The 26,180-nt window shown below is 39.7% G+C and overlaps 2 protein-coding genes across 2 annotated transcripts in view; both read right to left on the bottom strand.

Moving 5' to 3' along the window:
• zswim8 (zinc finger, SWIM-type containing 8) overlaps nucleotides 1-6,971 on the bottom strand; it is a 31,831-nt gene extending 24,860 nt beyond the window's left edge. The window contains exon 1 of the mRNA XM_062400496.1: nucleotides 5,390-6,971. Coding sequence (XP_062256480.1) covers nucleotides 5,390-5,567 — 178 coding nt within the window. The 5' untranslated portion in view covers nucleotides 5,568-6,971. The remainder of the gene's footprint in view (nucleotides 1-5,389) is intronic.
• Nucleotides 6,972-9,119: 2,148 nt separating this feature from the next.
• Nucleotides 9,120-24,469, bottom strand: si:ch211-51a6.2 (neurotrypsin). Its single transcript, XM_062400361.1, has 14 exons — nucleotides 24,237-24,469; nucleotides 21,368-21,407; nucleotides 19,899-20,141; nucleotides 18,204-18,342; nucleotides 16,480-16,655; nucleotides 15,891-16,038; nucleotides 14,871-15,046; nucleotides 14,240-14,381; nucleotides 13,806-14,020; nucleotides 13,523-13,664; nucleotides 12,142-12,420; nucleotides 11,598-11,720; nucleotides 10,987-11,267; nucleotides 9,120-10,531 (listed from the first exon to the last, which is right to left on the bottom strand). Exons 1-14 carry the CDS (start codon nucleotides 24,306-24,308, stop codon nucleotides 10,212-10,214), a joined length of 2,496 nt encoding a protein of 831 aa, XP_062256345.1. The 5' UTR covers nucleotides 24,309-24,469; the 3' UTR covers nucleotides 9,120-10,211.
• Nucleotides 24,470-26,180: the final 1,711 nt, after the last annotated feature.

Genomic DNA, 26,180 nt, shown 5'->3' on the forward strand with positions numbered 1-26,180 from the left:
TGTGCGTGTTCTCTTTTATGAACACGGTAAACAAAACGTGTTTTTACACATTAAAAGGTCGGGTTGTCCAGAGTCTCCCTCTGAGCTTCCTTTTCCACTGACCTGCGCTCACTTTACACTTTAACAATTAACACCATCACTGATCACAAGTCATTAGGACAAGTACAGGATTGACGTTTACTTTGGGTTTGTCTGATTCGCTGTTGAGTTCATGACACAAATGAACTCAAAAAAAACGCTGTGCACGCATAACTCTTCTTCACATGAGATGTAACGTGACGAGCGCAGGCAGGACATCAGGGTTTAAGTGATAAAATGATCTGCAATAATGATCCGACAAGTGATTTTTAGTTCATGTATGAAGAGGGATAGAGACGAACACACACACACACACTCCTGGAGACAGAAGTTATTTGTGCAGATTACGACGTAACGCAGTGCATTAACTTCGTTGTTGCAGAAGAAGCCACGCCTAGTTTATCCAGGAACATAAATATAGGGGGGGGTGGGGCAGGCGGTGTCCCCTTGATAGAGTAAAGGCTATAATAAGTGTTTTGTCTTTTAAGCTTGAGGTGCAGCACACAAGTCTAAACTGAATAAATGTCAATCACGTACTGTTGTTGTTTGTTGTTGAATTGAAAATCCTATTTTGTATATTAAGGCATGCTTGTAATGACAATAACAGTTTCTAAATAAGAACAGACTTCACGTTTTTTTCTGATTCTAATAACTGATAAAAAAGCAGCTACGTACAGTAATACCGAGAATTGTGGATGTGACACATTGAAATGAATCAAGATGAATCTGTGTTAATCGAATCGTTGACTGCTGAATCATAATTGAATCATGAGGCTAGTGAAGATGCACACCTTGCCTCTGGACAAAATATATTGAGTGGAAGATCAGTGAAAATGACAAAATGGAAGACCAAGTTAGAAATCTCTGCTCCACATCCAGGTAGACTGGTAAGGATGGTGAGCGAGTGCAACAACGTAGAGTGAGAGCCTGTGGGTATAGGTCTGTCAAAGACTGATTTCACCATGATCCATTTTTGTTGATAATAACAGAATGATGTCTGGGTATGTCATCCCAAAGCTTCACACCTTTCTTTATATATACTATACAACACTATAGTGCTGATAGTGTGTGTGTGTCTGCTAAAAAATAACTGCATAAGCACAATCACAGGACTGAGTGAGCTGTAGGATTTAGTTGTCTGCCACTGAGAGAAGACAAAGTTAAGGGTCTCAGATTACAGATTTCAAGCCACTGCTTGTGCTGCTGTTTACCGGTGGTTACAGGTCAAGGGAGAACCATCATGGCATCCCTCACGTGGTACGTGTGTACATCCAGTGAGCTAAGCTGTAATGTAACCAAAAGCAGTTGCTTCGATTACTAAACCCATAAAGGCAAATTCATATGTTACAATTACAAAAGGAGTGTGTTCCCTTGCTTTGGGCATCATCTCAGTGGTCTTGACATAACAGAGTACTGTGAGCTACTTCTGCACTCAGATGCTGAACTCTTCCAATAACTTGTGATGGATTAAACTTTTAAGAGTTGCAAGCATAACTAACCTATCCTACATTTTTCACTCACCACAATAGTTGCTTATATACGTGTTGTATATGTTTTGTTTTAGTTAATTTTCTAAAAAAAAATTTAAAATAGCTTTTTGCACACACATACATTTTACTAGAACTGAAGTGATTTGATGACTGGCTTGATCCATTGAAATTTATGGAGTTATCGGTTACAAATCAAAACGTAACCCATTCTGTGATTCCAGCTCCTTCAGCAAGATTTAGCTGCCTCTCTGCAATAGATTACACCAAATAAACATTAACTTGCTCAGTGGATGGAGTTTGCTCATAATTATAAATTGAAGGTGATGTACTGTTGATTTATGAACTAAACCATGAATTGACAAAATAATTTGCATTCTACACAAACTGATCATGATATAATTGGTTCAGTTCTACATGTTACAGTAGGGTCTTTATGCAGTTCTGTTATTGGTGTTTTACCTCAAACCATTACAATACCTTTACTTGTGTGGAAACGTTACAGCCTAAAAATAATCAGTGCTACATCCCTCTATTGCCGAAGTAGTTACCATGCAAGTAATTCAAGAAAAACATGTTACCAAAAAAAATCAACCTTGATGTAAAATCTACCTTTTTTTAAATGCCAAGCAACCTATTTTAAAGCCTGCAACTACCACTAACTGTTACTACTTCTGCTTTCACTAGTAGGTTACTACTGGGATGAAGGATCACCGACACCTACTAAGCTGACATCCTCTGACATGTTTCATAATGAATCAAAGGTATTATTTTTAATTCTGTTTCCATACATTGAATTATCTGCCCTAATATCACCTATGTCTGACACATGCTGATTTTCTATTTTATCTTTTAAATTAGTTAAATCATATTATATTGTAAAGCTAATGAATGATTCACTCAGACCACCTGGCCAGACAGAACCACACACACACACACAGGCACATCTGTATCATCAAACTGGCTAAATACTATTTGCATAATACTACAGCTGAAATTGTGTTAATGTTCATTAGCATATTGAACAAAGAATTGAGATCCAAAATAACAAATGAAGATTCATTGAGGACGCATTCTAAGGCCAGATGTGAACAGACGTACTTAGAGCAGGTAACTCGTGATTGGATCTCTCGAAAGGATATTAATACCAGGTCTGAACAGTGCACACACATCAGCCATTCACTGAACAGCTAAAACACTAGGTATTGTTCTAATTTAAGCCCTTTAGACAAATTGTAATTTTTTAATATGGCCTATACAATAAAATTTGATCAATTGATACATTATTACAAAATATATTGAACTGTCTAACAGTGCATAGCTAAACCCTGAAGAAAGGTGGTTGGGTAGTATCAGAGTTCATGTGACCAGTCTATGATTTGCTGTTGCCGATGAGTGGCAGTTAGCCGTCAACAAATCAGCTCTCAGCACAGAGGGATAACATTAAAAAAGCTGATCCTCTGTAGATGCCCCAGTGAAGAGGTAAGGACCTCTCACTCTTTTCACTGGATCACTAACTCTATCATTGCCTCCCACATCCATGTCTCTCCACAGGGTGTGCTCCATTAGAACACTGAAGTACACCTGTGGTGCGCTGCTTAGGTGAAATTCTGCCAATGTTATTACACGATCCTCTGCTCCGTCTTACTGGCATGCAAGTTAAGCTTGACCACTCACCTGACAGGAAAATAACATGTTTGTACTGATTTTCAAAACCATATGACCATCTACATACTAATTCCACAAACGTCTGTCTGTCTTTGCAGCTCATAACCGTTCATCTAATCTGCTTCAAACTTGGAATGTCTATTGTAAATTGCCAGATGAAGTGCAGCGCCAAGTGGTGCAATTCAGACACAGGATGCTTTGAATATTAGTAAATTTTGGGAAAAAACAGAAGACCAGTGCTAAGAAAACCAATAGATTGTATAGCCCTATTCACAAATCACAATTTGTCTCATGGGGTTTAACAAGGTGGAACCTCCTTTGCCCTTAACCATCAACAAGAGTAAGGAGAAATCGGACGGACTGAAGTGCAATGGATGTAATGTGTAACTGAGAACATCAGAAAAATAACAGTATTTTCAACATTGTTTATAAGAAACAGTTTGTATATGCTAACTTTAAAACAAGTGTGAACTGCATCTGATTTTTGTTCCACACACAACTTTTATCAAATAGAAAAACAAAGCAAATATGTTCACTGGTGAGGTAACCTCCAATAAAAATCTGACAATGGAACAGTGTTCATCTGCTTTCCAAAATGCTTGTTTGGTTGTAACACAATAATTTTCTTTATTATCATTATTCTTTCTTCTTTCCTGTTAGACAGATCCCTATGGTTCATTGCTCAAGTAAAGCATCAGAGGACTCAAAAATAGCATGAATTTATTTCTTATGTGATAGAAAAATGTGTTATACCAGCCTTCAGAGACTCCTTCAGAATAAACAGGGCAAACCATGATAAAATCTGAGAGACTCACTTAAGACACACTCCAAAACTATAACATTGCCTCATAAAGATACAAATTGCCTGGAATGCAATACTTTGTAAAAGACTGGTACTCTCTCCATTCAACAATTATTTATGTTGCAATAAATGGACACCTTATTGCCCAGTCCTTGTGGCTAGCATATTTTAACTACTAATTTCCAATGTCAGTCCATGAATGAAAACAGATGTTAAAACAGATATTAACAATTTTTTCAGTTTAAGAGTTATTTTGGATATAACTATTTTATTATCTCCTGGCTTGACCAGAGAGAGAGAGATAGTGTCCCATGAAGCCAGTGACTGAAGCTGATTCTAAGATGTTGGCATTATAGCTGCAAACAAGCAGTGAAATATATCATTTATTTAGTGACAAACAGCTTAAACTGCACCAATCCTCAAGACAAAAGACACGTTTCAGTACTCTGACGGTTCTCATACTTTGGCTAGCAGATTTCCTCTAACCTATTCTGGCCCCTAATCAACAAATTGAGCAAATATAGCTACAACAGTTAAATTACAATGTAATTCACGACCTTTACTTACAACTTCTAACTTTTAACCCACAGGATTAAAGGAGTACTGTACGGCGATCTGATCTACCTCACTTCTGTGAGATGTTCCCTTTCAGCTGACATGGTCCACCTCACAATCAAGACAAATCATTGTGTCTAGAATGGATTACACCAACTTGCTGTATCATATTTATTGAATCTGCAGCTGAATCATGCATTAGTATGGTGCTTTGTTGGCATAAAGGCTTTACCATCGCTACAACCAAGCTACATGGAGCAGTTCAAGTGCTGGAATGCTAAAAACACATCTCTTCCGACTAAACCTGGGCTAAGAAGATGGTCTAAGTCAAGTTGCACTTATATGGCACTTACATGTAGCACTTTGTAGTTTGACTGTTTTGAAGCTAATGTACTTACATGATTCTTGCCGTTTATGGTTTGTACAATCATGGTTGAATGCACCTATTGGAATTCGTTTTGGATAAATGCGTCAGCTAAATGATATGTAATGTAATGCTATAATAGCAGCTACAGCCACAGAGTTAACATAAACAAACTAGCAAAACCGCTACTAATAATTAACTACTGGTCATTATTATTGATCAAAGCTAAACAAAAATAAGTTTCTCTGCTGTATCACTCCAATTGAATAATAACAAACAATAGGTTTCACAATAAGATATAACATATGATAGATTTCTAAGTCACAGTTAATACCGACAATGTATTTTAAAATCTTTTGCAATTGATTTTAGCAAAGCCTTTCAACCAATTGACAAACATTAATGGAGGTGTATGTGTGAGTACTTGTGTCCAACCTTTAATTTTGACAGTAGGGGAGTTGGGTCCAGCAGACTGCTTCCTCCATCCTCTCCAGTTCTGACACAGGCTCTCGGCCTCTGAGATGAAGGAGCACAGAGAGTCTTCTTCGAACCGGTCCGAGTCTTCGAAGGAGAACCTCTCCCCGTCCTCCCACTCGGCGAACATCAGTTCCATTACATCCAATGTTTAACTGCCCCTGCGTCCAGAGGACTGCGACTTGAGACCACTGCTTTACTTCCGTCTAAAACTCAAGCGTAAACCCTCCAACAGTCGGAGAGAATCCAGAGTCTCAAGACTGGGGGAGGGGAGGACAGAGGCTACCAAAACACAGCTGAGAGGAGGCTTCCCTCTGGGCCCACGGGCTATATGATCCAAACTCTGACAAGGCGCTGGACTTCTTTAACTAGTCAGGAAGAAGAGTCGAACACCTAAGCTTTAATTACAGACTGTTCATACGCCACTTTTTTAAGTTTTAGAGGTCGTTTTATAGTCAAATCAAACTAATAGATCGATTTAACGACCTCCTCCATGCTGCCGGTCTGAGTTGGTACTCTGTTTGCAGACCCTCCTCTAAATTTGACTGCAAATGCTGAGAAGACAGACGAGCTAAGACGGCCGAATAAAAATGAAATGTTCCTCTCAAAGTTAAGCTACTAACACGAATACAGCACAGAGCTTTCAGAATATTAGATCTTTAAGAAGTCAATAGTTGTTTGCTTTCATCCCGACGTCCTCCTGTTTTCAGCCAATCAGCTTGACGACACTTTGGCTACAGTTGATATATTGTAGCCTTACACCAGTTCTACAAGTATTTTATCTCTTCCACAATTAAATGTAATTTACGAGGTGAAAAGCCCACGTAGCGCCGAAAATGTCAGATGTCTTCTTTGTTTTTTCCTTTTGCTGTGCTATTTATAATGATATTATGCTGCACTGCTAGCGCAAATACCATTTAGCCGACGTTAGGCTACATGCTAATTGTGCTAATAACAACTGAGATTAAAGAAAATGCTGTCATTCTCTAAAAACGTTCCATTGAGACTTAATATGGGTTTCCACCCTAAACCAGGATGATTTGGTTCATACTGTCTTAAATTGACTTTGTCCTACAACCTGACGCTAGCTATATACACTAGCAGTAGAAAGCTAACCCCTCAATCGGCTAACTTCAGCTAGCTTGTATAGCTGTTTGTTTACATTTACTGATGGTGCTCAACAACTCTCCTGCTTCAATGGCTCCGTGCTTATCTATATAACCTACCTTCTGGAATTTATTTTTAGGCTATATTCGGGTCAGATTACGATATTAATCCCCGCTCCCAGCTCAATGTTTTCCGTTCTTTGTACTGGAGTCTGTGTCTGACGTTAAAAGCTGCTATATTCCTTCGTCAGCTCTGGTGGAAACATTCTGATGAGTCCTTCGGACATATTCCTTTCAGACTTTCACCTGTCTTCGTCCACTCGTCGCTGCCTCCAAATGACAACCGGCTCTTCAGATTAATCCCTTTTTCTTCTTGACCAGGCTCTCACGATGTGAATCAATCTGCCGGGGGAAGATGGCTCACCTCTTCTGCAGCTCCTCCTCCATCGGCTGATCACAGCTTCCGGCTCCCAGCTCCACACAGGCAGCTCATCAGATGCCTCACATCTCGACTGGAACCAGTACGGGGGGTATACACAAACAAAAGACATCCTATTGAACATACTGCAGAGTGCATTCATTCTTCATACCTGAAAGTGGCCATGATTTTATTTAATACTGTTGGCTAACTCAATTAAAAGCCACAACCTTACATCAAAAGTCTCTCTTGTTTTGACAATTCATGTTAATGGGTGATGTCATGTTGTTAGTATTATGTCCTGTCATGTTTTCTGACACTGGTTGTTGGTTGTTAGCAGAGTATGACTGCTGTTTTGAACAAGGACAAGCTCAAAAGGCCCAAGTGCCAAAAACTACAGTTCCTAGAATGGCGAGCAAGTCTCTACAAACTGTCTCTATAGCTAATTGACCCATCAATGACAAGAGTGTAGGGTAAATATTTAAATAGCTCACCCATCTAATATTAAATGCGTAAATTAAGTGGCTGGCCACTCAGAGTAAAAGAATGAGTGGCAGCCAGGGGCAGCATGAACACACAACTGAACCCTTATAAAGACATCTCATCTCTGCATTTGGCCCGGGGACAGTCACCCCTTCAATCAAACACAAAATGGATACTTAGATAAAACCAAGACAAACAGGATTGTAGATGGGGAAGGTTTGATGATATTGAATATATTGAATATGCTGGTTTGTCAGCATTACTCTTAACTGGACAGTTTTGAAGGAGAAAAAAATAAATAAATATATATATATGTGGATTTCTGCCTTAGCAAATCAGCCAATTATTTTTTTGAGCTCGGGATTGTGTCCCAGGCATAAAATATGTGTTCTGTTTAGGTCTACATTTATGCGGGTCCTGGAAACTTCTGATGTTTCATGTTAAATGTTGTGCTACAAGGAATAATAGGACAGCATAATCTCCTTTCTACTTTGTAAAGTATGGTCCAGTATATCCTATGCTAAAGGAGATAAGATGCATTGAAGCTCCTTTCAACCAGCTGTTATCATGACAGCCACTTTGACTTTGGACAATATCAACAGAGCACAAACTTCTTAAACAATAGCCAGTACATCTGCATAATGTTATATTCTAATGGTTCTTGTAATTTTTCAAGGGAAGGATATGCCCATGATAAAACTGCGAGCCATTTTATTTTGATCCATGGGCAAAGATAAAAAATGATTACACTGGGTTCTTGTTTATGGTTCTATCATTATAGCGTTGGAAACATTACATACATTTTGTGTTCTTAAATCATACGAAACAGCATTTAAATTTGTATCCTTTAATAGTGTTGTTTTCATGAATGGAAGAGTTGACTTTATTTTGATAAACTGTTGCTTGTGTAATAATAATCAATCAGATTAAATATAATGTGATTAAATACACATTATTAAATGTTGCCGTTCATCCATTTGATCTAATTGGACATATTGGTGATCTTTACCTTAAAAAAATATAATAGTAAATGGATCACTTTACATATAAATATTTAGCGGATAGATTATTCTTTGTTTTCCATTTCGAGTCCTTTAATCTATTGCCAAGCCCATTGATTTTTTTGGCCCTGCACACATTCTTCTGTTAACTTGTATTAGAACAGCAAATATAAGGCCCTCTCCAAAACCTCTTGACCTCTGCTGCTAAATGTAAGGCTTATCCATAGGTTGAAAGTGACACAGAAATATACTCATTTTGTGGAGAACTGGGAGTATTTTCATTTTCTGCTCAGACTTTACTTCTGCCCCTTGGCAAAATAGTTGAGCATCAGTGCTTAACATGTATCTGTATTTGACGAGTTGCTTGTTCTTTCACTTGACATTCAGATTTAAATCTGAAATCTAACGTGATCAGTCAGTAAAATGAAAAATGTAATGAATATTGAATAGATTATTTTTGAATCTAGCATAAGTTATGATAGATTTACTCCAAAATAATAAACAGGACACATATCACAAAAGGTAGTCCAGGGGCTGGCCTTTGTGACTTTTTGTGAGAAAATTATATTTGAATGTCAACATTGATGGTTTTCCCAAATAAATTAATATGATAAGACAAATGAAAATTGCATTTGCGAATGAAAAACACAACACATAACTGAAGTATATTAAATTTGTTCCTGTGCATTGCAAACAGTATTTCAAAATAAAGACAATTTAATTCAACATTATTGAAAGTAGGCACAATATGAGCTGAATGTTAAAGGTTTTACACAGGGTCTTTCTCAAGACATCGCCTCAGATCAGGTGATGAAGCAGGACCCAGCTTTAGGCCCTTACCATATTGCTCGAGAATATACATATTCACATATCCACATACACAGTAACAGCTGACCCCAATCAAATGACCACAAACAAATTAACAGTCAACTTTAGGTCTTTGTGGGTTTGTGAGATCCAGGGCCCAAGGACACTTTTACTATACAACCCTTTTTACTGTTTAGTAGTTGATACCAAACTTATTTTATAGACTGTAATTAATGTTAGATTAACAGTGAAAAGATAAATAATGATTTGAAATGTGTACATTCAGGTACATACACATGGAATGTTAAGAATATTAAATAAATATAATCTGTTTGAACAAATTCATTCCAATACTATTCTAGACACTTTTCAAGGCATTGTTTTTTTCTCCATTTCATTCACAAGTAACCCAATGCTTCATAGTGCAAGGTTTTTAAACAATTCCACATGGCAGGCTTAGCTGAGCACTATTAATCAGTGTAATATATACCCAGTAAAGGTATTCATGGGTCCAGGTGGCTCTTAGTTACCAGATTGGAATTGAATTGCCACATATCTATATGATAATATGTCTTAGGGTTAGAAAATACACATTTCCACTTGCCTTAACAATAGGAACTGCTGTTGAGAGCAAAGTGAAGCAGTATGACTATATTGTTTAGCACAGCACTGTTAAGTGAGTATTGAACAATGAAGAGGAGCATATAGAAGTTTCTTGAAATTGTCATATCTATAACAACCTTTTACCACTTGCTGTAGGCAGATCACTGGTTTACTGTATATTAATTAGGCACCAAGTCACACTGTGAGTACTATACATTGTTAGTTACATGCTTTTTGAAGTAATGTTTCTTAGCATAGAAGTTCAGATCTGTATCAGCAGGCTACATCCTTACCAATACAGATCATCTGCTACAATCCCTGAAGCCACTCGATTACAATGGATAACCAAGTGTAATTCTCCATCATTAATTCTTGAAGGGTTTGTTGATGACTTTGTCAATCCATCTCAGGAATCTACTAACACGAGTGTACACCCCAGGGAAGGAGGGATTACCACAGCCTTGACCCCAGGAGATGACACCTGTTAGAACCCAACGGCCTCCCTCCCCCTGGCAAACCAGAGGACCCCCACTGTCACCCTGGCAACTGTCCACACGATGGCGCTCTGACAGGCTCCCAGCACACAGCATTCGGCCAGTAAAGCGATCACCATACCGCTTCTTACACTTCCAAGCTGGAAGCAGAGTTACCCAGGCCTGCAGCAGGGTCCGGGAGTACTCTGAGTCTGACAGTAGGAAGCAGACAGAAGGAGTTAACTATCAAGGCTGTTTTTTATATGTACACCCTTTTATTTAATACATGGCAATACAAATTTAAAAAACAAGACACTGTTAGTTAATGCAGTGACCACAGACAGACTTTTAAAAATAGTCTGACACAAGTTACTTATCTCATAACCTGCATTTTTATATGTTGGCAATTTTTTGATTCAGATATTGAAAGTTTAACATTTCATTTAGTTTAATTATGACCAGCAATCTTTCCTGATCATGACCATTTTTTCAAATTTAATCAATAAACATCTCAGTTTGTACTGGATGGATATAATTAAGTGTTCATTAATCTGTTCATCTGACCCTGGGCTTGTTTTTGTCATGAGTAAATCAACTTTTTATTACTTTGTTATGAAATCCTCTTGTAAGACAAACCGATGGAAAATCACTCAATGGATGCAGTTACCTGTGATGCCCCACCCTGTGATCACACAGGCAGCAGGCCTCTTCTCCCACTTGTTACCTGGCTCTGGCAGACACACCGCACTAGTGTGAGGGTTGAATGCCACACAGTTGCCCTCTGTGCCTTTGAGCCTCAGCAAGGCAATGTCATACTCCCAGTCCTGACTGTGGTACTTTCTGTGGATGACAATGCGTTCAGGGGACAAGCTACGTTCAAAGTCATCCTGTTCCTCAGTGTGGTAGTCACCCAGGCGTAACACGTAGCGGGTTGGATCTATTCCAAATCTGAAGGAGCAAAGAAAAAGGTTTAATTGTTATCTTAATGAATATCCATAATTTAATGTACAATACTAGATTTGGGCATGAACCACAAACTGTTTTACTAACGACACAAGCTCCCTCCCTTTCTTGACTGTGACTACTGGTCAGGCGAAGAGAGAGTGTAATGTGCATTATATATATACTGGAAAAACACCAACTTTATGGATTATTTCTAATAAATGTTATGTTGGAAATTCTAAATTCAAAAAATAACAGATTTCATTTTTTAATGTATTGTTGGAAAAGAACTGTATTCAGTTGTGTAATGTTTCAGTAGGGAGAGCTGTCTCCTACCTCTTGAAGCAGTGGGCAGCAGTCACCACCCAGCAGGCATTGATGAGTGATGCTCCACACAGGGGGTGGTTACCTTTAGACTGAGACCTGAGCCACAGAGACGCCTGCCATGGCCATTCACCCCTAAACCACATACACACAAAACAGTTCTGTTATAGTGATGATGCTGTCCTGTAAAGCTGTACAACTCCTTGTCAGGACAATACAAATACACGCCCCACAAACTTGTACTTGACACTCATATTTACCTTAACCTCTACCATCATCATCATCATCATCATCATCATCATCATCATCATCATCATCATCATCATCATCATCATCAAGTGCCTATCACCATCCCAACCCTAACTTAAACCTGACTTTGACCAAAACCCTAAGAGGTTACATCAGAAGCTGAGGACTGACCAACACTATGATCCTGTCACGACTGTGAGTACCCCAACCCTAAACCAGTCATAAATCAAACTATTATTTGTGGTCTTTTTCATGTTTCTAACAGTTACTAATTACTGACGAGTGTTGTAAGTGTTTGCTAACTAACCTCAGTGCCTTATCTCCTCCTATGATTCTGCGTCGACGATGCTGATTATTGAGTCTTAGGCCACAGGTCTGTATTGTCAAAGCACCATCACCCAGGGGATCCAGGGTGTAGTCACAAATGACGCCTGCATCTTCACTGTGGCGACAGTCATGGCTATCTTGACCCACAGCTGTACACTGCTCTAAGGAAGCCTCAGTGCCAGAGCATCGAACATTATCCAGATGGATAGGACCTTGACCCTCACCAAAGTAAGCCATGGATCGGGCCTTAGCTTTGCCCCTGACAACAGAAAAACAAACAGTATCATTATTATTTTGTATCTTTTGTTCGATAAATGACCAATGTGAAATTCTCTTGTTTGATTTGTATTTTTGATAATTGTTTTGACGTCTAAGTAATGTTTTTTTCTTCACATTAGCTCATTATCCGTCCCTGTGTGTGTGTTGTGTGTGTGTGTTGTGTGTTGTCCTAAATGGACTTTAATGAGCATTAGCAGGCAAGGATCGACATCGCGTGAAGGACGCAGGAACTGAAGCGTTTATCCTCGCCACAGAGGGCAAAACGCATGCAACGCGGAGACGTGCCCTCAGTCATCGATCGCTCGCTCCTCCGACCGCAACAGGCTTCAACGTGCGTTTGCTCGGGCCCGCCAGTGCTACAACGTAGCCCTGGTTTCAATAGTATTCTGCATGTTTTACTACTTTTGTTAGAAACCATTTCAAATTCATCCCAATTAAAATAATGGAAAAGTCCATGCTCATCTGTCCTAACAGACACATCACTGAGTTAATGGTTTGTGGAACTTATATATTAAAGTATTACAGTGCTTATCCTAGACTTTACAACAACCACAACAATAATAAGAACAAGAATAGGTATAAGACGAATAAGCACCATATCAGTTTCCAATTCTATGATGAGTCCCATATGTATTTCTCTTCTGATTCCAACAAGATAAAAAATAAAGAAAAATACAATCCTGCAAATGTTACATTTTTGTAAACTTTAACTCAGAATCAGACACTTAGACTGATTGCATTTGCAGAAATCTTAGTGGTATCTCTGACAACAAGCTTTTAACTGCTGTCTGACCTGTGATCAAATCTGGCTCCCTTCTCCCCCAAAAAATATAGTTTTAATTAGCAAACGATATGAAAACTTTAATCCATGCTTCAATTACATTCCAGTTAGATTAGTCTTATTGTGTGTAATCCTGTCTTCAGATGGTCCAGACATGAGCAGTAATGTCTCACATGAGCCGGGTGGTATCTGGACATTTTTATTTTTTTGTACTCTGGCTGGCGTGTTATTGAGGAGACTAAAATAGTATAAACATAACTTTCCCTAGGGAAAATATCACAGAGCAAGTGTTCATACTAACGAGTATCCCAGCTGTCTGCAAACAACAGCTGCACTGACATCATTCCAGCCATCATCACACACGCTTCCCCACTGGTTATTAATAAAGACCTCCACTCGACCCTCCTTCCTGCTCTCTCCATCAACCAAACGCACCAGTGGACCTGAAATCAAACATTACAGGAAAAACACAATAATAGCGCCATTCGATTTTCAGATTCTTGCAGGTCTTGTCTTAATGTGCATTTGGCCATCATCAGGGAATACACAAATATCATATGCGGAGTAGCTATGTGTGCACTTACCACCAGAAGGCAATGGGCCAGGTATCTCATTGGCACCACCCCCTCTTTCACAGCTGACTCCTACATCTTCACTGTGGGAGCAGTCATGCTGGCCCCACTCAGAGTGGGTACATGCCAGTAAAGTGGCCTCTGATCCCTGACACCGCACGTCGTCCAGCAGGATCCGCCCGCGACCTTCTTCATACACCTCATCAGGGGCCACTTCCCCTAGGCCCCTACAGATATGCCCACAGTTCAGTATCTTTATATGGAAAGTTGCTTTAAGGTTGTAAAGAAAAAGGTAACAAAACAGTTTTTATGTAGGTTGCAGAAATTACTGATAAAAATAGAAATAGTACATGTATTTTGCAGATGCAGTTTCAATAAATGTCTATCCTATGACCATGAAATTAAGGAAAAAACATGTTGTGACTCAGACATATTGATGCACTGACCTGAAGCCCAGCTGTCTACACACTACCTGGGCGTTGAGCTCGCTCCAGTAGTCATCACATACAGAGCCCCATTCTCCCTGGTGGTAAATCTCCACACGACCCTTCCAGTGTTTGTCTCCTCCCACCAGTCGGACTGCACCCTCTGCAACCACACAGGTTAACACCCAAATTTGCTGAAGGAGTGAGGACTCCAGGACAGAACATGTGTATGTTTGGTAATTAACAAACAGCAAAAAGTGCATGCATGGCTCAACACAGACTGGTTGACTCGTCAGGTATGAATACAATTCAAGACAGAAAATTAAAAGAGTAATTGAGGTCTCCAGATAAACACAACTAGATCTACACACATGCCAGTGGTTGCACAATGCTAGATAGATACTAATGTAATGACTGCACAGCAAGTCAAACTGCCTTTGAGTTAGCATGCCTAGATATCACAGTGATTCCGGTTCTTAAAGGATTTCTGCAAATATAACTTAAGTAGAACTGTTTCTATTTTTAAGCTTTTCTTCTCGTGCTCTTCATCATGGTGGTTTAAGTATAGGTCAGTTAATTCCAACAGTAATGACTAGAGTGTTATGAATGTTTGAGTTAGTGTATTTTTTGGGTGTACTTTGCTGGCTCTGACCTGTGTATGGGTTGCAGGTAACCCCTGCAACTTCCATGTGGTCACAGTTTTGTTGCTCCCAGTTATAAGGACACTCCTCCAGAGCAAGTTCATTACCTGTACACTGGACCTCATTAAGCAAGATGGGCTCAAACCTCTGGTCAAAGTGGGGCCATGTCCGTGCTTTGGCCACACCCCTATATGTCAGGACCAGAAAACACCACCCAAGAGAATAATCTTAGTTTTCTTTATCAAAACATGAAAATATTTGTGTCAACATATATAACACACATTATAGTTAACAACATTATAATATCATGGTGGACCTTAAGTATGTATAGTGTGTATATGGAAAAAATCTATCAAAGAACATTTGGACAATAGCATGATGGGTATAAAATATAGTGGTTTGAATAACATAATGAGTGACTTCAAAACAGCAGCAGTGTTACTGCTTGGTTTTGTAGTTTAAAAACCACGCCAAACATTTCAGCCCCTTAGATTTAGCTGTTTGAAAAGGAAACAGGATTTAGGATTTAATAATTTTCTATTGTTCAAGTTATTCGGTTTTATCTGAGTGAAATTTTGATTGGAATAATGCTTTGCTTATAATGGAGCTCGACAGTCTATATGGAGGATATTACTGTCGTAACTTGGTGGGCCTACAAGAACCCCTGGAAGGTATAAACAATAAACCAGTGCTTCCTTCAGGAGCTGGATATCAGACAAATAGACTACTCTTTGAAATTCACTCTTGCTGTGATTCTAATTCCCCATCTGATTTGTATGGTCATATTTAATACAAAGCCTTGTGTTGAAATGCCCTTTTTTGAACAGAATTTTTTTTCGTGTGTTTTTCATTATGTATAATATACATTTTCCTATCGCCAAATGGATATACCAATATGTCTGTAATATGTCAGGCTCTTATTTAGAATGCTGGAAATGATTTTAGATTAAAGGAAATGCCAGTAGGGGGCATGCCACAGGAGTTTGATGTAATATTTTTTCTGTTGCAGTTGAACAGCAGTTATTTCTTACCCCAGGTTCAACTGTCTGCACACCACCTCAGCATCAGTGTCATCCCATAGGTGATCGCAAATAGTTCCCCAAATGCCATAATGGTACACCTCGACACGGCCCTCAAAGTCCTCCAGGTCTCCAACCAGCCGCAAAGGGAAGCCAGTTCCTGAGAAACAAAAGTTATAATAGTAACTGAGCTATATGATGCACATGTTTATATATGGTGTTGTTTCTGGAAGGATTTCAGTGCCTGAGTCCCTGGCATGTGTTTGTATTTTAGTCTACAGCACTGTGGAATGGTTTTAAGCACTTGAGATATCTAGCTTTTTGTCAATCACACAGTCCATCAGGGAACAACCTACATGCAAACAGGTGCATCAAGGATAACTGGTGTTGTAAAAAGGCAAAAGGTGGTCACAGCAAATACTGATCTGGTTGGAATCTATTAATAGAATAATCCTGGTTGTCTGTCCTCACATCTGTTTAGTTGTGTGTGCATGATGTACGATATTGACAAAAGTAAGTTCTCAGTAGTGAACTGTGAAGATGTACCGCTGGAATGTTCATGTGCTAAGTCTAATGAGTGTGGGACAGCACATAGTCTCACCCTCAGGTTTAGCACACACCACCCCTGCCCCAGAACCATGTGTGCAGTCGCTTGTGACAAACTTCCTGCTCCGGCACTCCAGTAGGGAATTCTCATTACCACGGCAACCAAGACGCTCATAATGGAAGACTGATCCTGGACCAAAGTAGGAGTCATGCAGGGCTGTACCAATCTCCCTGCATGGACAGCAAACACACAGAGACGCACACTTCTTTTAAAAACACTTACAGGCTTCTACCAAAGCAAACATCATACAAGGCCAATGAAAAATTAAAAAATGCACTGGTATTTCACAGATAGGAATAACTGGTGACTTCTATGATCTATAAGTTACAGCCTCATTGGGGTTGCAATTGGTATGCAAATTTCATGAATAACATCTAAAAAATTGAAGTCAATATTATAAAGGAAAAATCTCTTAAAATACAAATCCTACCAGTCAAACACACTCAAACCACATTGGTGCCCGCCTGATGATCCCATTATCGGGATGGTTTTGGTTTGCGTTGCTTTTGTCACACAGGCCAGACAACCTTGATGTACCTGAAAAGCTCATATCATGCTGTAGTAGCTGTATTTTAATTCATCTATTCATTTTATAATCTGTGGCTATATCACACAGTATATAGTATAAGACACTTAGATGGTAGATGTGTGCAAATGAAAAGCAGCAGATACAGGGGTAAATATGTCTGCTTTAATTGCTCATAAAATGTCAAATGGAGTTCATTTAAGTCATAATAATAGACAGACAAATTTTGCTTAAGCTAGTAACAAACAAACAGCAGCTCTCCTGAGGTCATTCCATATTATCTTTATTGGGTAAAGGTCTGGGCTCTGACTGGGCCACTAAAAAGGGCAGATTTAAATTTCCAATCCATTCTGTAGTGGCTTTACGTGAGTATTTAGGGTCATTGTCCTGCTGAATCACCTAATTTCTACTGAGCTTCAGTTGGTCGCACAGTCACTTTTTATCCTCGAGGATGCATTTATAAACTTGCGAATTCATTTTCTCCTCGATAATGGTTAACTGTTCAGGCCCAGAGGCAGCAAAGCAGCTTGATATCATGAAGCCTCCTTCCATGGACTGATGGATATGAATTTGACTTTGTAAACCTTTTCTACCCTATGCAAATCACCTATTTATTGTTGGTCTTCCGAAATCACCAGATACTTCTTGTGAATAGCAGGCTCAAAATGTTTGTATAGGTCAAAGTTTCTTTAAACCACACCTCCAACCTTGTTTCATTAATGGGACTTTAGGTTTGTTAACCACTGACTCCTATTAGCGTTCGCTGAAGTCATTACAATTGGGGTTCGCATACTTTTTTTCCAACCTACATTTTGAATATTTGAGTGATGCACTCAATGTGGATAAAAACAATACATTCATTTGTGTGTCCATGTTTTTAGACAAGCATATACATAAATGCTGGTAATTTCAAAGGATTTACTTAGTTTTTCTTTTCACTGCAACTGAGACTTTCTTCTATTTTCCTCAAATTGTTGTTTTCTCAGTGATCTCTACCCCATCCCCACCAGTTGGAGAGAGCAGAAGCAGGTCAAGTTCTGTAGCCTCCGACACCATGATGTGAGAGGGAGCAGGGAGCTTATGCTGTATCTACTGGTAATATGTTTACAACAATATTTTCAACAAAATCCTGCAAAACAACCCAATCCGCCAAAGAGAGACAGAAGCCTCTCTGGCTCAATGAGAACCTCACCCCAGTCCCAGCTGTCTGCATATGACACTGGCGTCAAGGTTGGTCCAATGTGTGTCACATACTGCCCCCCACTGGCCTTTCATATAGACCTCCAGGCGCCCATTGTTGCTTGATGATCCACCCACCAATCTGGCTGCACCTGCAGATTACACAGGAAGAATCTCTGCATGTAAACCTGTTCCAATACAGAGATAAAATCAAAGTTAATTGTTAATTTTGTTTTGGTTCTTTTTTAATGATGGTCATTGATACTGGAAGAAAGGAACGTTGTATATGGCAGCCCTGAGAGAGCCACAACACCATGTAGCCATGCTAAGAGGAAACTGTAGGCTAGAGCAGTGGTTCTCAACCTTTTTTCAGTGATGTACCCCCCTGTAAAATACTTTTTCAGCCGAGTACCCCCTAACCAGCGCAAAGTATTTTTGGTTGAAAAAAGATGTTATACACAGCGCCGTGCCATCAGTGTCTGATTTATTAAGCACTTATATTTTATTGAATATTTATTAAATAACAATTTTAAAAGGGTTTTTCAATGGATGCTTATTTAAAAAATATCTGAAAAAACTCACGTACCCCCTGGAGCACCTTCACGTACCCCCAGGGGTACTAGTACCCCGTATTTGAGAACCACTGGGCTAGAGTTCTCGAAGTTGTCACAACAAGAGGTGACTATAGAAGTGTGAATGCCTCACAGATCTGGTTCTGTGTGTGCGTGTGTATCCTGGTACAGTGTGTGCATTAAGTTCAGCATTACAACTTGTAAATATGTTCAAATATAACTATAAATTGCCTGCTTTAACCTCCTCACCTCCCAGCCATCATTAACAGGGCAGTAAACTGACATCATTAAAAGTAAAAGTAAAAGTAAAAAGAACAAAACAAACAATGATACAACTTAAATTCAAATAAATACAACTATTCTGCCCAAAAGGTAATAACCCACAGCCTATTTCGTGCTACCAGATCACTTATCAGTACGGACAAGATAGAAAAAGAAAACCCAAAATACTGAATATCAATTTCATTACCTACAGACAACCAGCCCTCTTCTACCCTTCAGGGTAAAAAGTCGTTCCTGCCATGTCTTCCCTGAACGCTAGAATGGATTGAGGTAAGCATCAGCTTCACTCAACCACCCTGACCCAACACTATAACCTTCCCTCTACAGGTGCCGTAGCCCTGTATCTACAGCTCTCACTAAGTGCTGCCACTTCCACACATAGTGTTTCAAATAGGAGTGAAAGATACATTTGTCCAAATTACTCAGCCAGGCATAGTTAGGGCAGGCTCTGTTGCTGTGTCTTAGATGGATCCTTGTCTGTGGTTGACACATTTAGGAAGCCTCATTCTGAGATGAGACATCAGTTGTGTCACGATAATCATGTCTTTAGTTCAATTTAGGATGGAGAGATACTGAAAAAGGGTTATTTTTTAATGCATGTCTCCTTTTTTTAAGTGGACAACCCACTCTTCCTCCGGAGCCACAGCCACCCAATCGTCATCATCATATGGGGAATCATTTTCTGATCAACATAAGCTCTAAATTGTCACTCTATATATCATGGAAAAGGTGTTTTTCAGAGCATATTTTTGTTGACCTTGATCCCTAACCATTTTGCTCCAATAGGTTATCATCTGGTAATAGAAAACAGCATTAATCCATCCACAGATACCTGGAGCCCTTCCTCAGCTCACCCTGATGGCAGTCACAGTAAGCCCAGCCGATGGCACCAGAGCTCTGTCTGAAGAAACACCAGGCGTTGGCCTCTTGATCTGGGTTTCGGCACAAGTTGTGGTCTCCAAGGCCTCGGTTCGGGTACTGGTGCATGTAGTCTGGGAAACCTGTCCACTTGAGGCAGGGATAGCCTGTGTCCGTGTGGGAAACTGAACCATTGTAGTATCCCAGTTCTTCGAAGCCTTGTGAACAGGAGAGTGGTGCTGCAGAAACAGACCATCACTGAGTCTTTATTTACTAAATGAGAGTACATACGATAAACTAAAGAATAAGCTTTAAGTTACACAGACAGAATTATTCAAAACATAGAGAAGACAAATAGATACCTGATAACCAAAGGGAAATAAAACAGAATGATCACACAATTAGAATAGAGTAGATATAATACATTGTGTTTAAGTTTGGCTTAGGATATATTTATTATTATTATTATTATTTTCTTACTGTGGGGTGTGCCCTTCAGTTTTGATTATGAGTAAAACTATACAATAATAAGATGCCAGTTATCAGTTTTCTTAAGCTTAAGTGATGGATGGATGGACTTTTACATAAGTGAAAGACTTAGTGCTTTTTTCACTACGTCATCTGGTGGGCAGATGGTGGTTTAACAAGACAGTTATGACGCTGAAATGCAGGAAGACACCTAATAGCAACCAGGAGTACTGCAAACTGTAAAACTGATCTATAAAACTGCTTCCTGGGAATGTGGCTGTGTCACACACAAAGGACAACTCTTGATGTAAAAAGATTCAAAACCATCAGTTGCTCAACATAATAATGTGTGGATTCTTGCCAACACAGTTGCCAAGCAGGAAAATACTCAACTCATCCACTTTCAGTCAAGAGAGCTAGTCACTAAAGATAAACTTAATTGGTGAAACCTCATTGCCATAACACATTAGGGAGGAAAACGTGGTAATCTACAGGGTCTACAATGCTGTGCTAATGGTTTGCAAAGATTCACAGGGTCCTGCTGGTGGTGGGGAAAGAAAAGTAAACCACACCGGATTACATGATGTGACTGAAGGGGGAGAGAGGAGAAAGTGTAAATGTGAGACGACAGGCTGCAAACTAGATTAAACGGTCTGATTAAGTTATAGGATTATTATATAGTATTTATGGCTTGACCGGTGGGATAATTAGAACACTGTTAGCATCCAAAATACCTCTCAACCAGTTACTTATACAGTATATTCATAGGTTTGTCTAAATGCATACCTATAAAAAGATTCACAGCATTGCTGCCAAGAAATAACTTCTTCAGACAAGAAGAAATAACTTCTTGGCAGCAAATAACGTTAATCACGAATCATGCATTTCAATTAGCTGTTGTCATTCCCTCAAAACATGCACGCACAGACACGTAAGCCTGACGCACGCACACACAGAAACACACTCACACACACACACATTTTGCTATAACCCATACCTGCACGCTGGATAACATTCAAGAATCCCCCATCAGAGACCTATGAAATAAATACATCATAAAATCAATATAGTTTAAGGCAGGCAATGTATACATTTCCTGATAACTCCTGAACTGTAGACACACGGCACTAGCACTGAAATGCTTTTACGCTACGTTCGTGCCATTAACCCAACTTCATCTTAGGTACTTAGGAACACAGAACCCATATAATGTAAGCTTACTTTCTGTTAAATTTGTCTGTTAAATATCTGTTAATGTCAGCTGCTCCTGAACTATATTCCTAAGGCAGTTTGAGTTAGTGTACAGAAGTTTGAATGATGGTTTCTTTCACAAAACTGATTTGCCACTCAATGCGCACACTTATAAACACTCTTTTATTTATATATTGGTAGAAATCCATCCATGAACCAATGCCAGGCCAGACGATGTATATTATCCTCCAGTGTGTTTTCAGTTTACAAATGGGGTCTCCCACCAGTTGAATCTGCCTAGAAAACACTTTTGAGGTTTCTGCTCGATGAAGATCGTATTTTTTTTTTCTTACGTTTTTTGGGGGGTAGGGTGGATGGGTATTAATTTAGTTTCACCATGTCATTGTAGTTTCTTGTGCAAGCCAGTCATTTTACCAAGCTCCACCCAAGAGAGCTGTTAAACTCCGGTGATTCACTTCACACTTATCGACAGTGATGATGTAAATTGAAATGAAAGCAGACTTTGACCTGCTGATATAAAGCAAACAGACCTGGACATTGGTTCTTTTTTCTTTGTTCTGCAGAACCATAGATACAGTAAATGAACCATTACTGACTCTGAGCTTTACTTTGAATTTGTTGAATTTGAGGCATGTTCATGTTGAAAGCCTTTTCTCTAAATGCATTTCTTGACAAGGTTCAGACTCTACGGCATAGCAATCTTAAGTTCCTGTTCTATCAAACTATCTTAGAGGGATAGGGTTTTCCAGAATGGTATGGTAATTTGTCAGCACAGTCAAAATTCTAAGCTTGTACACCTCATTTAAACAGTAATGAAGATCATAAGATAAAGATTTATCTATTTATGTTTTTACTTTGACTACTGACTCAACATGTCTGTATGCAGGATGTATAGTATGTGTAGGCTGCTACGTGTACAATGTATGTACTATAGTGTTTATGTGTATCGTGAAACGTTTGGACCGCTGTATTTGTGTGTATGTCTATTGTGATACGTGTTGTATGATGCATTGGTTTGGAGCCCAAGAAAAGTTTCTCTATGGGACAATAAAGTAAACCTTATCTTACCTTACCCTAAAGATGACATTGAACCCTTTAGAAAAATCTTACACACATCAATTCACACACATACACTCATACCCTCACCTGAGGGTGAATCGATTAAATAAAATATACAATGAAGTACGTCAAAGTATAGGCTGAAATCACAGCTTGATCCAACCTGAGTGAATTTCATTACGGCAATTCATAATGTGACTCAGGAGGGCCTCTATGCACTCCCGACAATGTCTGGGCATGCTCATGATGATTTGGCGGATGGTGTCCTGGGGGATCTCCTCCCAGACCTGGATCAAGGCATCAATGAGATCCTGGACAGTCAGCAGCATCGTTAGGGCCAGTCAAAGAACTGCCTTTGCACTCTGCCAACATGTCCTCACCAGTAGGAACACATGGCCCGTTGCACCACCGTATAAGGTCTGACAATCGCTCATCCTGGTACCTAACAGCAGTCAGGGTAACGTTAGCTATGACATGGAGGTCTTTGCAGTCCTCCAAGGATATGCCTCCCGAGACTATCACTGACCCACCACCAAACCGGTCATGCAGGAGGATGTTACAGGCAGTATAAGGATCACCTAGGGTCTCCAGACTCTTTCAAGTCTGTCAAATGTGCTCAGTGTGAACCTGCTATTATCTGTGAAGAGAATGGGGAGCCAGTGGTGTACCTGCCAATTCTGGTGGTCCACCTCATGCCACCCTCATGAGTGTCTCTGATCGTTCAGTCAGAAAAATGCACACCGTTAGCCTGCCGGGGGTACCTTTGTAGATCTATATATATCTGTATAAATGAACCAGCATAAATGTCAGTCAAATATCTGATTCCGGAATATTTCAATCAGTGTGATTTTGCTAAGCTGTTGTTTGGCAAACTCTAAGGTGATTTTTTTTTTTTCAAGGGGAGAAAGGTAAGGCAAGGACTAGATGAAAAAAAAGTTCCAAGCATTCCTGATGTTCCCTCTTCCTTTTTAGCCTTTAGCTGTAATAGCTTTGGACTAAAGTTTCCACATCTTTCACTTGAAAGCACTGTAATAACTGTCCACTCATGTTGAAAGATCAAATTGCTGTAAGATGTGCGAATTGTGTGTAAGTTTACTTGAATGTTAGTAGATATGCACTTTCTATATAACGGATCCTGGAAGGAAACAGTTTGTTCAAATGAAGACAGTGGAATTGATCATATACAAGCACAGCCTAGTGTCAGGATATACAGCCGCTCAGTTGAACATGTAGAGCTATGACATGGTTGTACATGCACAGGCTTGCATATGGTATATATATATGTGTGTGTGTGTGTTTTAAAATAAATTATTGTAATGGATTCAGGTGGCTTTATGTCTCTGAAAATCAACAGTGCTTTTAACAAATATTTACACAAAGTGTCTGAGAGTGTTGTCACTTTTCCCTCTGTTTTCTATCTTGTTCTTGTCAGGAGAAAGGCTGTGAAATCACAGAGTCACTTCTCCAGTTCACTGCAGCCTATGGAACTGAAGCACATAGGCGCAGATCCTCCGTGACAGCCAAACGTCCAGGGTAAATGACACATCGTAAACATCAGCTTTATATAGGCTGGTATGTGGCAGCATTCTGCTTACCTCGACAGACACAGACAGGAGCATGAACAGACAGCAGGGGACAACCCCGGGCATGACTTTCCTCCGGTTCATCCTGCAGAAGGAAACATCTCCTCCACACCTTCCACACACACCTTCAGCTCCTCTCCCCGCCCTCTGCTCGTCTCTGACAAGCTCTCCGGTGTGGGCTATATCAAAGTGAAAACACGCAGACAGCGGCGGAGATCCAGTCTAAATTCAGCTCCAGACACCCAACCCGAGCTAGCCCGAGCTAAAAATGCCGCGCTTCCACCTCTCTCTCTCTCTCTCTCTCTCTCTCTCTCTCTCTCTGTCCCTCCCTCTCTGTCTCTCACTCCGTTTCTCTCCCTTTCTCTCTCTCACTCTCTGTGTCGCTTCCCACCCCCCTCTCTCTGTCTTTGACACACGCACACACGCACACACACAGACACACGCACGCACGGAATAACTACTTAATGATTGGTATTAGACGCCTTGTTTAGATCTAAATCATTTTTTAAATTTAAATCTTACAAGAGTCAAGCTTTAAGTGCCAATTAAATAACAGGGAAACATAATTTGGCTGTCAACGTAGAGAAACGCCCAGAGGTCCTTGAAGATCACATGAGATGTGAACAACAAGAGGAATATTAGTTTAAGTTATGCTGCAGTGCTGAGGCAAAGATGCAGAACAAACCTGAAAGTATCTTCTTGGTTTACTAAAACTAGGTTCATGCAGTGAAAAGTTGAATTTAGACTGGAGTGGACAAGATGAAACAATGTCGAAGCCAAGAACTTCAAACATGTCAAACAGAATAAAGTCAGTATCTGGATGCAAAGTCAGTGATATTAGTTGGTAAACCTGGCTAAAACTAATAAATCTATTCATTGGATGCTCAAAAAGGACTGGACCCACAATGTAGACAAAGAACGTAGAATAAAGGTTTAACCATTTATTGTACAGTTTGCAGGTAAATGGTTGAGCAGGAGACTGGGGCTAATGAATGGTTGGACAAGAGGAATCTGCCGACAGCCAATAGATGACAATCAGAGTTGACGAACTGCAAGTGAGTGAATATTTTGGGAAGAAGGAAGAGATTTGCCCTACGTTCACACTACAAGCATTAGTGCTCAATTCAGATTTCTTGACCCGATTTTTATGTTGCTGTTCACATTATCTTTAAAAATGTCGCCAGTATCAGACTCCAATGTCATGTGCTCATGGCCCAGATGTGGTCCGCATGCACAGAAGAACAACAAGATGTCAAACGAAGAACGTTGTCTACGGAATTAAACAAGGAGAAGAAGTTGTCATGAACACGGAGGAAAAAGATTGAGCGTTTACGTTTCAATTTTTCAATTGATATGCTTTCAAACACAGACCAGTTACGTCACAACCTCCCCAAGTTTTGCTTGTACAGATGTGCCACCCCAAGAACTTATGAATTCTAAAACCTCACTGTCCCTCCAATGAGTACCTCCGTCGCATCTGTCTTCCTTGTTTGTTTCAGCTGATTGACTCCAACCCACCCCTTCCCAAAATTATGAGAACTGTCGATATAGAGTAATGTAAAAGTCGCCTTAAATTCCAATGCAGGTCACATGGCTCTTCAGTCAGAGCATTAAAAAAAGATTGGAAGTTTATCTGATTTAGAACCACATATGAAAGTGGCCCAAATCTGATTTAAAAGTATCAGATTCCATGTGATCTGATTCGGGAAGGGGAAAAAAAACCGGCATAAACAAAGGGAAATAGACAGAGTACTGCAAACCCTAACAGAATCCTCCCTCTTTCTGTGCCACTTTGTACTGAATCTATTTTTGAGAGTTGTTGATTCAACTGTGGGGAGGAAGTTGTGGTCCATTACTGTTGAATTTATAATTTTCAACCAAGACTTTCACATTGATCAAAGATCTCAGAGGATGAGATCAAGATAGTCGTGCAAGGCAATTATAGGGAGAATTGGC

This window comes from Platichthys flesus, chromosome 12, assembly GCF_949316205.1.
Source record: "Platichthys flesus chromosome 12, fPlaFle2.1, whole genome shotgun sequence".
Taxonomy (NCBI): Eukaryota; Metazoa; Chordata; class Actinopteri; order Pleuronectiformes; family Pleuronectidae; genus Platichthys; species Platichthys flesus.